Below are 13,775 nucleotides of genomic sequence, written 5' to 3'. Positions count from 1 at the left end.
GCCAGGACAGTTTCTGTCCCCATCAGGCTAAGCAGAAATATTCACATTTCATAGCATCAGATTGGAGTTCAGATTTTTTTTCCTGAATAATGGGTGGATTCTTGGAGCTCACTGGCTGTCCAGTCTCTGACAAATTTGAGGCCAGCCAGAGACTGTCTCAAAACAGGATAGATGGTATCTGAGGATGGTAGCCAAGGTTGTCCTCATGCACATACAAATGAAGACAAGGGCTGGTTCTGATGGTTCATTCCTGTAATCCCAGAACATGGGATCCTGGAGCTGGGAAATGCCTGGGATACAGAGTGAGACCCTCCCTGCAAGAATCCCCACCACCAAACAAATGGATTTTGGATTGAGACTTTCTCAGACATTCAGAAGAGTCAGGAATTCACTAGCAAGCAGTATTAGAAAAATGCCTAAGGAAATCCTTTAAATTTTGTATTTTTTAAAGCCTGTCCTGAAACTCACTCACTCTGTAGAATAGGCTGGCCTGGAACTCACACAGATCTGCCTGCCTCTGCTTCTTGAGTGCAGGGATCAAAGGTGTGCACGTCACCACACCAGCACTTGGGAGGCAGAGGCAGGCAGATCTGTGTGAGTTCCAGGCCAGCCTGGTCTGCAGAGGGAGTTCCAGGATAGCATGCACTACAGAGAGAAACCCTGTCTCAAAATTTAAAAAGTATTCTTTGACAATTTCATGCATGTATATCTTGATCCACCTCCAAATCTTACTTGACAACAATAACATGGGACCAATCAGGAAGAAATGGAAGTGTATTATTAGATTCTTCTATATTTGTCAACTGTTGAATCCTGATAAAATTTTAAAGGCTGAACCAGTGAGCCATGACTAATATGTCAAAACAGAGATAGAATACTGAATCCAAAATAGAATCCAAAAATAGTAAAGAGAACAAATGGAAACCATATAACGAGCACATAGATTAAGTCCAACCATGGCTGTATTCATATTAAATGTGAATGGTTTGGAGTGTCCAGTTAAGGGCTGGTAATACAGTTCAGTTGGTAGACTGCTTGACTAGAGTGCTCAAAGCCTTTCATGTGGGCTCTAGTGCCATATAAACCGGCTATAATGGAATACACCTGTAATCTCAGTGCTCAGGTATTGAATACAGGATCAAAAGTTCAAGGTCAAGCTACATAGTTTGAGGCTAGGCTAGGCTAGGCTAGGCTACCTGAAACTCTGTCTCAAACAAGGATGGGGCTGAAGAGATGGTTTAGTGGTTAAGAACACCAGCAGCTCTTCCACATAGAGGATCTGGGTTCAATTTCCATCTCCCACATAGCAGTTCACAACTGTGTGTAACTCCAGTTCCAGGGGAACCAATGCCCTCTTCTGGCCTTTACAGGCACTGCACGCATGTGCCACACAGCTATACATGCAGACAAAACACCCACACAAATAAAATAAAAATGATTTTTAAAAATAAAACACCAGCTAGGTGGTAGTGGCACACACCTCTAATCCCAGCACTCAGAAGGCAAAAGCAGGTGGATCTCTGAGTTCCAGGCTAGCCTGGTCTACAGATTGAATTCCACGACAGCTAGGGCTATGCAGGAAAAATATCAAATCATAAGGCAACCATATACTTGGACTCCAGACACTCTATTTTTTATTCTTCACATTGTATGTGAAGTAATTTAAAGATCCTCTGTCCCTGAGCCATGAGTGTAGTAGCCTTAGTTCCTGTGCTAATGCCTGCTGAGATCTGTGAGAGATTCTTCGAGAGTTCAGTTTCCCAGTTTCCCTTTGTTCTGTGACTCTCTAAAACATTTTATTCTATAGTAGATAGACATCCCCTTGCCCAACAATGAGCACCTGTCTCCAAGCGTCAAGTGCTGATACATATCAAGAAACCACATTCATGGCAGGAGCATAAGAAAGCAAGAGTCCAGAGGGGAGAGATTATTTCAAGGCCTTTGTCTTGGCTGAAGAAGAGGGTTGGGCTGGCAGTGGTGGCGCACGCCTTTAATCGCAGCACCTGGGAGCAGAAGCAGATGAATCTCTGTGAGTTTGAGGCCAGCCTGGGGTACAGAGTGAGTACCAGGACAGGCTCCAAAGTTACACAGAGAAAAAAAAAAAGAATACGGTTGTATAAAGTGAGAGGAAGTTTCTCTCAATCCAAATACACTCAATTACTTTCTAGAAAACACTCCTTTGTATGCAGTTCTATACAAGTATGCACTACCTTGTATTGCAATTTACTAGGTTTTTTGTGTGTACCACACTAAAATATGGGAAACGAGCACAGATACTAGTTACTCATCTTCATACCTCTAGAACCTAGCGTTGTGTTTAGCTTGTGATGCCACTCACATTTATGATCAGATGGATAAGATGAATTAATAAATTGTCATTCAGTTACCCCCTGCAAAAATCTGAGGATTCTGGTAGAGCTCCCGTGCATCATACCTGTCTGTAATTTGGAAAAAGATAAACATGTAATTGTATAGCATATGTGCATATTCCTGTGGTGTGAACCAGGCCAGCATGTAAGTTTGTTTTATATGAGTATTTGTAAGAAAAGTTTGACAGTTTTCTTTAGCAGCTATACATATTTCTATATGGACCTTTGGGTCTGCCTCTGATATCAGATCAGGAGCAGCCAAGTATCACTGTCTTCAGAGATCCCTCCTATTTCATTGACTGGAAGAAACACAATTTGTTTATGGTGCCCACTTTGGATCTCAATTTGGATACAGGTATGTATCTATATTTTGTGCCAAAATTTAGAAACACAGAGGATTAGAGAAATGAATATATAAGCAAATGTCCGTGAAAATAGGACCTAGTAATACACTGGCTTAACAAGAGGATGGGGATCTGACCACGTTTGCGAGTCCACTTAGAACAAGGCAGAGTGTCCCACACAAACTCAGTGAGGGCCTGCTTTGGCACAGAGTCTGACACTTTTCTCTCACTTCCGCTGGTGCCTCTCTATCTCGTGCTTTTCCCAGGGCCTTTCTTGGAAGGCTTCTGTCATACTTTCATTTATCTGCTTGGGAGCTTCAGAACAGTGGATGAGGGAACAACAACCCTTCTGTACGTGGAAGAGAAATGATTCCTACTGAAATGAGTGTTAGTACACAGAAAACTACTTGAAGAAATTAAATGCAACACAAATGCCAGCTGCAAGAGCATTAAACCTAGAAAGCTGGCCGTGGTGCATTCGTATAGGGTCTAGCCATGTTAATTTTGGGTAAGTTGTACTAAACGTTGAAAAGTTGGCACCAGTGAGATGGCTCAGTGGGTAAAGGCACCTGCATCCAAGCCCTGACGACCTGAACTTTCTCCCTGGGACCACAAGGTAGAAGGAGAGCTCTAGCTTGCATGTTGTCCTCTGACTTCCACACATGCACCATGGCACATGGATGTGCAAACACATACACATAAATCGATTAGCATACTTATTAAATTGAGTGGTTAGTGACTGGATCAATAAATACAACTGGGGAGTAGAGCTGTAACCATGGCAAAGGTCTTGGAGGTTTATAGTTCTGAGCTTGTCTGTTTGAACCCTGTGTAATGGCCAGCAGAGAAAAGGATGTTCTAGGACTTTCGCTAGCATGAAAAGATTGCTGCATCTTAGGATAAGGCAGCATCTTGAAGGTATCTAAGAAATCAGCCTCCATAGAAGGGTCTTTGTTCTTGAGAAGACAGTTATCCAGAAGATGGTATGAGAGGAAGCATCCTAGGACAGTCTCTGGAGTAAGCTGTTTTGAGAGGAAATGATTTGCAGTCTTAACAGGTGGGATGTCATGGGTCTTTTTTTTTTTAATTTTATTTTTTTTTCTCATGGTTTATTTTTTTTATATTTAAAAATTTTCATCTCCTTCCCTCCTCCTCCCCCTTCCCTCCCCTCCTTCTCCCCCTTCCCTCCCCTCCCCTCCACCCATACCTCCCCTCCCTCCCTCTCAAGAAGGAAGGCCTAACTCTATTTCTGGGATTTTATTTTAGAAAAACAGTTGAGACTGGATCTCATTGTAGCCTATACTTGATTGAACCCAGAGTTTCATGTATGCTAGGCAGCACTCTACCAACTGAGCTACAGCCCTAGCCCTCATTATCTCTGCCACTTTTATTTTCTTAGACTTTATTGGTTTCCATTGTTTCTACAGTTTACGGTGTCAACTTTGGTCAGTTAACTTTGTAAATGAATAATACAGGAAAACACCCTCATTTCTCACATTCATTTCTTCTTTGCCTTTTGAGACAGAGTCACACTGTCAAACTGTGTGACATAGGCTTGCTGTAATCAGCTTACTGTAATCCTCCTTGTACTAGTATTTGGTTTCCCAAGTACTAAGATTATAGGAGCATGCTGCCACACCATGCTCTGTCCTTAAGTTCTTAAAGGACAGAACTAGGGTCCACAGAGATACCCTTCCTTGTGGATATGGGTGTGGGACTACCGTTATGGAATTTTTTTTTTTTTGGTTTTTTGAGACAGGGTTTCCCTGTAGTTTCTAGAGCCTGTCCTGGAACTAGCTCTTGTAGACCAGGCTGGCCTCGAACTCAGAGATCCGCCTGCCTCTACCTCCGAGTGCTGGGATTAAAGGCGTGCGCCACCACCGCCCGGCCCGTTATGGAATTTTAAAGGGTGCATCTAGCATTAAGAACACAGATTTGGAGTTGATCTGGCAAGATTGACAACTCAGTTCTACCATTCACAAGCTCATACTGGACAACTCAGTTCTACCATTCACTGGCTCATACCAGTGTGTGCCTCTTTTCTTACTTGTAAAATGTTGTAACAATAGGGCTTCCTCAAGAGTGTTATGAAGTCTAAATCTTGAGAAAGGACATATAAGGGATTTAGCATGGCACCTAGCTTATAGTACGTTACCTGGAATATTATTACTCAAGCTGAAATTTGACCTCTGCCTCTTTGTAGCCAGACCTACCTTAGAAGGTTCACAGGAAGGGGCTTGAGAGACGGCTCAGTGGTGGAGATTATTTGCTGCTCTTGCAGAGGACCTGGGTTCAGTCCTCAGCACCCATACGGTAGCTCACACCTGTCTGTTAACTCCAGTTCCAGAGGATCTGACAGCCTCATCTCTACAGGCACTGAACACATGTGGTACATATACGCAAATACAAGCAGAACACTGACACATAAAATAAATATTAAAAAAGTATTTGGGCTAGAGAGATGGCTCAGTGGTTAAGAGCACTGGCTGTTCTTCCAGATGGCCCAGGTTCAATTCCCAGCACCCACATGGCACCACACAACTGTCTGTAACTCCATTTCTAGGGGATCTGACACCCTCACACCAATGCTTGTTAAATAACTTACTTTAAGGAAGGTCCACAAAAAAAAAAATAAAATAAAATAAAAAAAAAGGAAGGTCCACAAGATGTCCAGGTGTGGTGACCACGCCTTTAATCCCAGCACATTGGAGGCAGAGTAGGTGAATTATCTAAGTTCAAAACCAGCCTGTGTAGTATCCGAGCTACTACTTGTATCATGGTCCTGTAGTACCTGTACTACAGTACTACGCCTGTAGCGTAGCACTACAGGATGGTTCGCAAGCCAGGCAAGGGCCTGGAGACTGACACACACACACATACACACAAAGACAGAGACATGGGTCATTCTTGAATTCCCCAAGAATGCCCCCTTTATTGTGTCCCAGGGAAGCTTATATAGGGATCCTTAACTGATAGCCACACCCCAGCCAAACCCACCAGAAACCACTCCCCTGCCATCAGAGCAGATGCAAACACAGGAAAATAAGTTGTTTTGATCAGAGCAGCTGCAAAGCATAACAAGTTGTTTACAGGAAATTCAGGGTCTGGGGGTCCACAGCCCCCAAAAAGCCTGGTTTACATATCAAGTTTCAGGCCCAACAGCACCACATAGAGCCTTTCTCAAAAGGAAAAAAAAATGTTACACAAGAAATAAATATTTTTTTGTGTAATGCTTCCATAGTAAATGCACAAGGCTGCTATTTCCTTTGTACTTTACATACCTGGCTATTTTAATGTTCTTCATGTAAGTCATTATTATTTTGTTTCCATAATGTGGGTTGGAGGAGCAGGTTCAGGAGTGGAACTGACTGTTTGAAATGTAGACCTAGTAGTTCCTTCTCAGTCACCATATGGCTCTGTGTCACTTGGGGTATAAGGGGCTTGTTTACCTTATAAGTTCTCCTGTTATCTTTTTCTTTAGATTTGGTGATTCCAGATGTGAATTATCAAGTGGAGTCCAGTGAGGGGAATCAGTCTCAGGATATGGACTCAGAGGGACCAGCTCTGCTACTTTTCCTATTTGTAGATTTCCACAGTAGATTCCCAGTCCAGCAAGCAGAAGTCTGGGGTATGTTTGGGAAAATACAGCAACCAGGTTGGGTGTGCCAAGTGCTAAGTGGATAAAGAAAGGACTCTATGAATAATGCATATATCTGTCTAAGTTAGATAGTTGTGTAATATGTAAAGAATTATCACTGCCTTTCTAGATGAAATCAAGGGAAGAAGCCTGTCTCCATGCAAGTGCAGTTAGTGGTGCTTTGGTATGTGTCCATCAGGTGCAAAGTAACCTGTTATCAGAAAGGTTCTCCTCCTTCTGGGTAACATGGTGGTTTCAGCTTGTGGAACATAAAACATAAATACCTGAATCACCTAGGCTAGGCTATTTGAAGATGTACAACTTCCTGGGTCAAGTTAATTTATTATTTTTTGCTATATATTGTAGAAATCTAGAATGACTGAAATATACAATTCTGTCACCTGATTCTCAAGTGATCCTCAGATGTAGTAAAATTTGGAAGCCTTTTGAGTGTTTTAATCACATGCTTTAATTCAATGAACCCTGGGAAGTAAGTTTTAAGAGTTGATAACACATTCCTAAACTGAGGAAATGTTGGCCCATCCTCATCACCAGCAAACAGAACCTATCTGAAAAAAAAATTCAGCTACCAAGAAATTGTACTTAACTCTGTTCTTTTGTGCCTAGAATTCCTTTCTAAGCTCTCTCAGACTGAAATCCTGCCTCCACAAATCCTCAGACTGGGACTAAAACTGAAACCTGTTTCCTCCCATCTTATATTTTTCTCCAGTGTGATTAAAGGCATGTGCCACCACTGCCCGCCTCCATGGCTAACTAGTGTGGTTGCTGGGATTAAAGCTGTGGGCCACGATGCCTGGTCTGTATGCTGACTAGTATAGCTGCTTTGCACTCTGATCTTCAGGCCAGCTTTATTCATTAAAACACAAATAATATGCCACTATAACTCAGGTTATGAAGTTCAAGATAGGGATTTTGGTGAGGATTCTGGGACATGTACCCACAGACAAAATGAGAAGCGGAGCCGTGGAAAGGACTTGGGGGTAGAAGTCAAACAGTTAGCTTTCCTTTGTGCTGATTCCAGCTTCCTTAGTGATGTTTAAAAATCAAGTCACATAAACCATCTGAGCCTCCCTTTCCAATCTCTAACACGAATTGTTAAACTAGGTAATATCAAAGGCCCTTCAGAGGCTCAATGCCCACCTGAGACCTAAGATCTGTTACTTCCTGGCATTTTTAAAATGCTTGCCAGAGGATAGTTTGAGTCTGACACCATGTTCTAAGTCCTATTTAACATATCCAAAGAACTCAGGTGCCCTAAAAACAGTTTGTGTTGTACCAGAACAATCTATACGCCTCTGGTTAGCATGTCTCCACAGGCCTGCAACTTCTCAGTAATTATACTCAGTTTTAGATTTAAAAATTCACTGTTGCTGGGAAGTGGTGGTGCATGCCTGTAATCCCAGCACTAGGAGGCAGAGGCAGGTGGATCTCTGTGAGTTCAAGGCCTGGTCTACAGAGCTAGTTCCAGGACAGCCAGGGCTATAGAGAGAAACCCTGTCTCAAAACAACAAGAAGAACAACAACAAAGCCACTTAAATATTCACTGCTAAAAAAAACCAATAATAAAATAAATAAAAATCCAGGTGTAGTGGCACATGCTTTTTAAATTTTTATTTATTGATCTATCTATCTATCTATCTATCTATCTATCTATCTATCTATCTGAAAGGGTTTCTATCTGTAGCTCTGGAACTGACTCTGTAGACCAGGCTGGCCTCAAACTCAGAGATCTGCCTGTCTCTGCTCCCCCACACCTCCCAGTGTTGGAACTAAAGGTGTGCAGCACCACCACTCACCGCGTGACATATGTTTTTAAATCAGGCGGGTAGATCACTGTGAGTTTGAAGGCATCCTGTCTACATAGTCAGTTCCAGGCTAGCCTGAGCTAAATAGTGAGATCCTGTCTCAAAACAAAAATCACTGCCAGGTCTGAAGAAAGAGATCTGTGGTTGAGAGCAAGCACTGCTCTCGCAGAGGACCGGAGTCTGCTTCCCAGCACCTATGTACAGTGTCTTACAACTGCCTGCATCTCAAGTTCCAGGAAGGTGTTTAACACCCTCGTCTGGCCTCTGTGGACACCTGGAGGCATGTAGGTATACATATGTGCAAACATATATACAGATAAACATGACGTTTTGAATTTTAAAAAGTAATAATTTTTTTAAAAACTCCTTCAAAGTAACTAGAACAAAACCCTCCTTGGTTTAGGCCTCTGAAGGAGATACAACGAGGGACAGCAAGGCTAAGTTTCCCTGTCTTTCCCCATCCTTCCTTCTCCAGAGCTCTGTGCACTAGGAAACAGATTGTGCAGAATTAGTCTGTGTTCGTGTGCCTTTAAAAGAAAATCAGTCGGCTGGCCTCCCGCCCACCTTGTCATGGTAACTTCTATGATTAACTTCTTATTTTGCCACAGTGACAAAAGCATCTGGTGGTAGGAGCAGTTTTAGGAATAATTTTGTTTTGTTTTGTTTTTAATTAAATGTCTGCCTTCAAAAACTTCTCATTTCTTGGGTTCTTCTTGGGTCCAGAGTATATAAAATAGAATCTGCATGCTCTGTCACTATGGCAACAGCAGTACTCCCCTTTGAACATTGCGTGTGTGTTTCAGAATACTTCATTTTACATGACCCCAGTTTATCTAGACAACATATCTGAGAGAACACATAAGAAAAAACATTTTCTGCACTGAAGTGAGAATAGTGGTTACCTCATCACTAGCTGGTGATAAAAATAAAAAAATAACCTCAAACCTATGCTCTCTTACTTCTAGTTCTGGGTCCCTTTTAAGTCCATATATAATTTCTCTCTCTGGAGAGCATTGGGTGCCCCATGATAGGAAATGTTCCGACTCTTACCTTTTAAAAATGTGTGTGTGTTTGTGTGTGTGTGTGTGTGTGATATGTATGCATGAATTCTTCACCTATGTGTATGTATATCTGCCACCTGGATGCTTAGCATCCTCAGGTCAGGTCCCCTGGAACTGGAGTTACAGACAGTTGTGAGTCACCATGTAGGTGCTGGGAATCAAATCCAGTCTCTGCAAGAGCAAGTGCCCTCACCTGCTGAGCCACCTCTCCAGCCCCACATGGCAGTTTCTGAGTGATGCTGAGCAGAGGTTACTTCATCTGAGATCACCCCCATTTTGTGTACTTTAGTTTGAGGCAGGAACTTGTATGTCCCCAGGCAGCCTCAAACTCACTGTAAATCTGAGGATGCCCTGGAACTCCTTATCCTCCTGCCTCCATCTCCCAAGTGCTGGATTAGAGGTGTGTGGGAATCAAACCTAGGGTATTTACATGCTAGGCAGGCACTCTACCAACCGAGCAACATTACCAGCTCTCACCCCATCTTAAATGGTCTTACAGCCACAATTCCCAGGGTAATTTCTGTAAGGTTTAGCCTTTCCTTTAGCACAGAACACTGGAAAGGAATGACACCCTGCAGATAACTTGAGGCTCACTTAACAGTGATGCTCAAATAGGAATGGGAGAGGTTAGACACTCCTAAGAGGCTTCCTTCTCCTTCGGAAGGTGCCACTATCATTGTTCGTAGCATGGATTAAGCATTTATTTTTTCAAAGACAAAGTAACTCATTTAATTTTCCTAAGTTTGCTTTCGTTTGCCAATGGGGCTTCAGAGGGGCTTTCTCTAAAAATCGGGGTGAAGTGGAAGCAGCTTCTTCAGGAGCACTCCCCAGCCCAGCCCCGACAGAGCACGTGGACAGAAGTCCTGAAAGTGCATGCTCACTCATGGCTTCCACCATTGTCATCCTCTTAGGACTCCACACTTTGCTCACAGCTCATCTCGGTGCCACCCTCGCAGAGAGCCGAAGCACCGTGCAAGAGTCCATCCAGTCGGCTGTGGACCAGGTCTTGGAGCGACATCACCAGGCTGCCCAGGTAATAAATTACAACCTGGGAGTGCACGGGCTCCCTCGATGCGCCCTCCATTCTGCCACCTTGGTGAGGTCCCAGTGCTGCAACTGAACAGGGACTGAAGCTTCCACTTAGGCCACGCAGCCAGTTTGTGCTGGAGCAGCCGTGGAGATAAACAGCAACAAAACAACAGAACAGCAAGGCTGCCAGACCTCTTTTTTTTTTTTGCTACCAAGACAGAGTTTCTCCGTGTAGTCCTGGCTGTCTTAGAACTTGCTCTGTAGACTGGGCTGGCCTCAAACTCAGAGGTCTGCCTACCTCTGCCTCTCAAGCACTGGGATTATCAGCATACACCACCATGATCCAGCCATACCTCTTCTTATCTGTGCATCGTGATCCCACAAATTCTCTGGAGCTGATTCTTCAATAAACCTTACCTCTTCCCTCATTTTCCCCGTTCTTTCATAATGTCACATTTGCTTCTGCCCAGACTGATTCTTCCAATCTGTGTGCTTTTGGTAATACATTTCCAACTTCCTGTGCCCACTCCTTGTAGAAAAAAAAAGTCAACTGAAGAGCAAAGCTTAAAACTAAAAACAACAAAATAACCAACATTAGAGCTGGGTCTGGTCGTTTCCTTATGTGACCACAGCGCTTGGAAGGTTGAGGCAGGATGACTGAAGTGCAAGGCCAGCCTGAGTTATAGAATGAGTTATGGGCAGCCTAGGCTATGGTATGAGACCCTGCCACAGAGTTAGGGGCCGTGAGATGCTCAGCTGTCAAAGCACTTGCCACACAACCTGACCAGCTGCATTTGATTTCAGGCACTCATATAAAGGTGGCATGAGAGAACCAACTCGGTGACCCCCACGTATGCACTGTGACATGTGCAGACCCACACGTCATGCACTCAAACATAATGCATTTAAAACAAAAAATTAAATATTTGTTTTATTTTGTTTGCTTTTTAAAAAGATTTGTTTTTAGAGATGGAGAGATGGCTCAGCAGTTAAGAGCATGGCTGCTCTTCCAGAGGACCTGGGTTCATTCCCAGCACCCACAAGGCAGCAACTGTCTCTGTAACTCCAGTTCCAGGGCATCTGTTGCCCTCTTCTGCCCTCTGCTGGCACCAGGCACACACGTGATACACAAATCTTCACACAGAAACACTTGAACACATAAACAAAAGCTGGGTGTGCAGGCACACACCTTTAATCCCAGGTCTCAGGAGGTGGAGACAAGTGGATCTCGGAAGTCAAGGCCAGTCTGGTACATAAAGTGAGTTCCTAGCCAGTGAGGCCCCGTCATAATACATAGAAACAAACATACAAGCATTCAAATACTTTTATTATGTGCTTGTGTGTGTGGATGGAGGCCGCTGGAGCTAGGTGGCTGTGAGCTGTCTGACATGGGTGCTGGGAACCAAACCTCTGCAGCAGCAGTACTTGCTCATAACTGCTGAGCCATCTCTCCAGCGCCAAATATGTTTTACTGTTCTGTTTGTTTGGGAAACAAGGACTGATACAGCCTAAGGTAACTTCAAACTCTTACTGGAAAGTGACCTTGACCTTCTTTCTGCTCCTCCTGCCTCTACCTCCTGGTCAGGGATTACAGGTATGTGCTTCCATACCTGTTTTATTAAAACACCTGGTTTATTCTGTGCTGGTTCAGGGTCTCATACATGCTTGGCCAGCATTCCATCAACTGAGCCACATTCCCATCCCTACCCAGTGTCTGATTGTCTTTTCTTAGTATGTCACATTATTATGCCATTTCTGGAAGAAGAGAATGCTTTGAGCTGTAAATTCCTTGTCCCAGCAGGAAATAGCATCATCATCTTATTGAGTGTTGTTGGTGGAACTGCTGCTGTTCTGCCTTGCCTGGAACCTTTCCCCTTTGGCATTCTAGAGCCAGTGCTTTGGGACTAATATGGTTTCCTCCTTACTCCAGGCTCATCAGAGACTGCAGGGCTCCCTCTCTGTGGCTGTGAAGGCCATCACGAGTGTGCTGACCGGAAGCACCTGCAGCAGCTTCAGGAACACGTGCCTCCAGGCTCTTGAGGTTAGCAGATAGGGGTGGGGTCACAGACCACACTGAGTGACACTCTGCAGCACGCCTACAACCCATACAGTACTGGGAGAAACACCTTAGTGCCAGCTTTAAGTGTTTTCAGAAGTATTTGTTAGGGTTGGAGAGATCGCCCAGCAGTTAGGAGCTACTCTCCCACCAGGCAGTGGAGGTACATGCCTTTGATTCCAGCACTCAGGAGGCAGAGGCAGGTGGGTCTGAGGCCAGCCTGATCCAGGACAGCCAGGCTATTTGCCTTGAAAAAACAAAATAAAAAAAGAACTGCTCTCCCAGAAGACCTTGGTTCAATACCCAGCTCCCATATGGTAGCTCATCACTATCTGTAACTCCAGTTTCAGGGCATCTGATACCCTCTTCTGGCCTCTAGGCCCAGGCACGCACGCGGTGCACATACATGCCATACACCTTTAGTCCAAGCATTTGGGAGGCAGAGGCAGGCAGATCTGAGTTCAAGTGGGCTAGAGAACGAGTTCTAGGACAGCAAAGGCTACACAGAGAAACCCTGTCTCAAAGAATAATTAACTAAAAAAGAATTTGTTGAAGGATAGCAGTATATATACCATTTTTATAAATGAGAAAAGTTATTTAAGAGTTATGCTTCCTTTATATCACACAACTCACTCAGAGAGCTAGAATTAGATCCTTGATTCTCAGCTCCTTGTTGAAGATGACATCACGACCTCCTGGTAACGTAACACACTAGAAACAACTAGGCAGACACAGCACCGTGTGTGTGAACAGAACAGGGTGCGATGTAGTTTGACATCAGAGCTTGGGGATCAGTCAATTCTTGACTTGTTACTTGCTACGTGGAGTTAGGCCTATGTATAACTTCTCTGAAACTTGTTTAAAAGTTTAGGAAAATATGAGCCCCTCATGGGCTGGGGGCTAAATGTATGCTACAATCTAAATGTTTATATCATTCCAAACTCCACATGTGAATCCTAACCCTCAACATGCTGGTCTTAGGCTACCACACCTAGCTCAAGGTACATTTTTTTGGGGGGGAGGGGTAGGTGTCAGCGTTTCTCTGTGTAGTCCTGGCTGTCCTGGAACTCATTCTGTAGATCAGGCTGGTCTCAAATGCACAGACTCCTCCTCTGCCTCTCTGATTACTGGGACTAAAGGTGTGTGCCACCACCGCCTGGCAGCTCAAGTTTTGGGAGCTGTCAAGATATCTCAGGTAAAAGCACTTGCTGTCAGACTTGATCACAACTGAGTTTGATCCCTGGAGCCCAGATAGTTGAAGAAAATAACTCTTGGATGTCACTACATTATTTTGTGTGTTAACAGAGAAGCTTGCCTGAAGGTCAGAGTGCAGAGCTAAACCACCAGAGGTCGGGCGGTGGTGGAACACACCTTTAATCCCAGTATTTGGGAGTCCCATGCCTTTATTCCCAGCACTAGGGAGGTGGAGAGAGGAATATAAGGAGGAAGAGAC

General features: G+C 44.0%; 1 protein-coding gene across 15 annotated transcripts in view; it reads left to right on the top strand.

Moving 5' to 3' along the window:
• The window catches only part of C1H11orf80 (chromosome 1 C11orf80 homolog), a 122,856-nt gene that overhangs the window by 93,862 nt on the left and 15,219 nt on the right, over window positions 1-13,775 (top strand). For 12 of the 15 annotated variants that reach the window (XM_038334572.1, XM_038334580.1, XM_038334564.1 and 9 more), the window contains 4 exons: window positions 2,577-2,724; window positions 6,195-6,341; window positions 8,652-8,749; window positions 10,149-10,270. In XM_038334572.1, the coding sequence (XP_038190500.1) occupies window positions 2,577-2,724; window positions 6,195-6,341; window positions 8,652-8,749; window positions 10,149-10,270 (515 nt within the window). Of the gene's footprint in view, window positions 1-2,576; window positions 2,725-6,194; window positions 6,342-8,651; window positions 8,750-10,148; window positions 10,271-12,196; window positions 12,308-13,775 lie in introns of all 15 variants that reach the window. The other 3 variants (XM_038334532.1, XM_038334503.1, XM_038334603.1) reach the window with 2 other exon arrangements.

Source organism: Arvicola amphibius, chromosome 1, assembly GCF_903992535.2.
Source record: "Arvicola amphibius chromosome 1, mArvAmp1.2, whole genome shotgun sequence".
Lineage (NCBI taxonomy): Eukaryota > Metazoa > Chordata > Mammalia > Rodentia > Cricetidae > Arvicola > Arvicola amphibius.
Note: the sequence above shows the minus strand (reverse complement) of the source record. Positions and strands in the feature narration are given on the sequence as shown.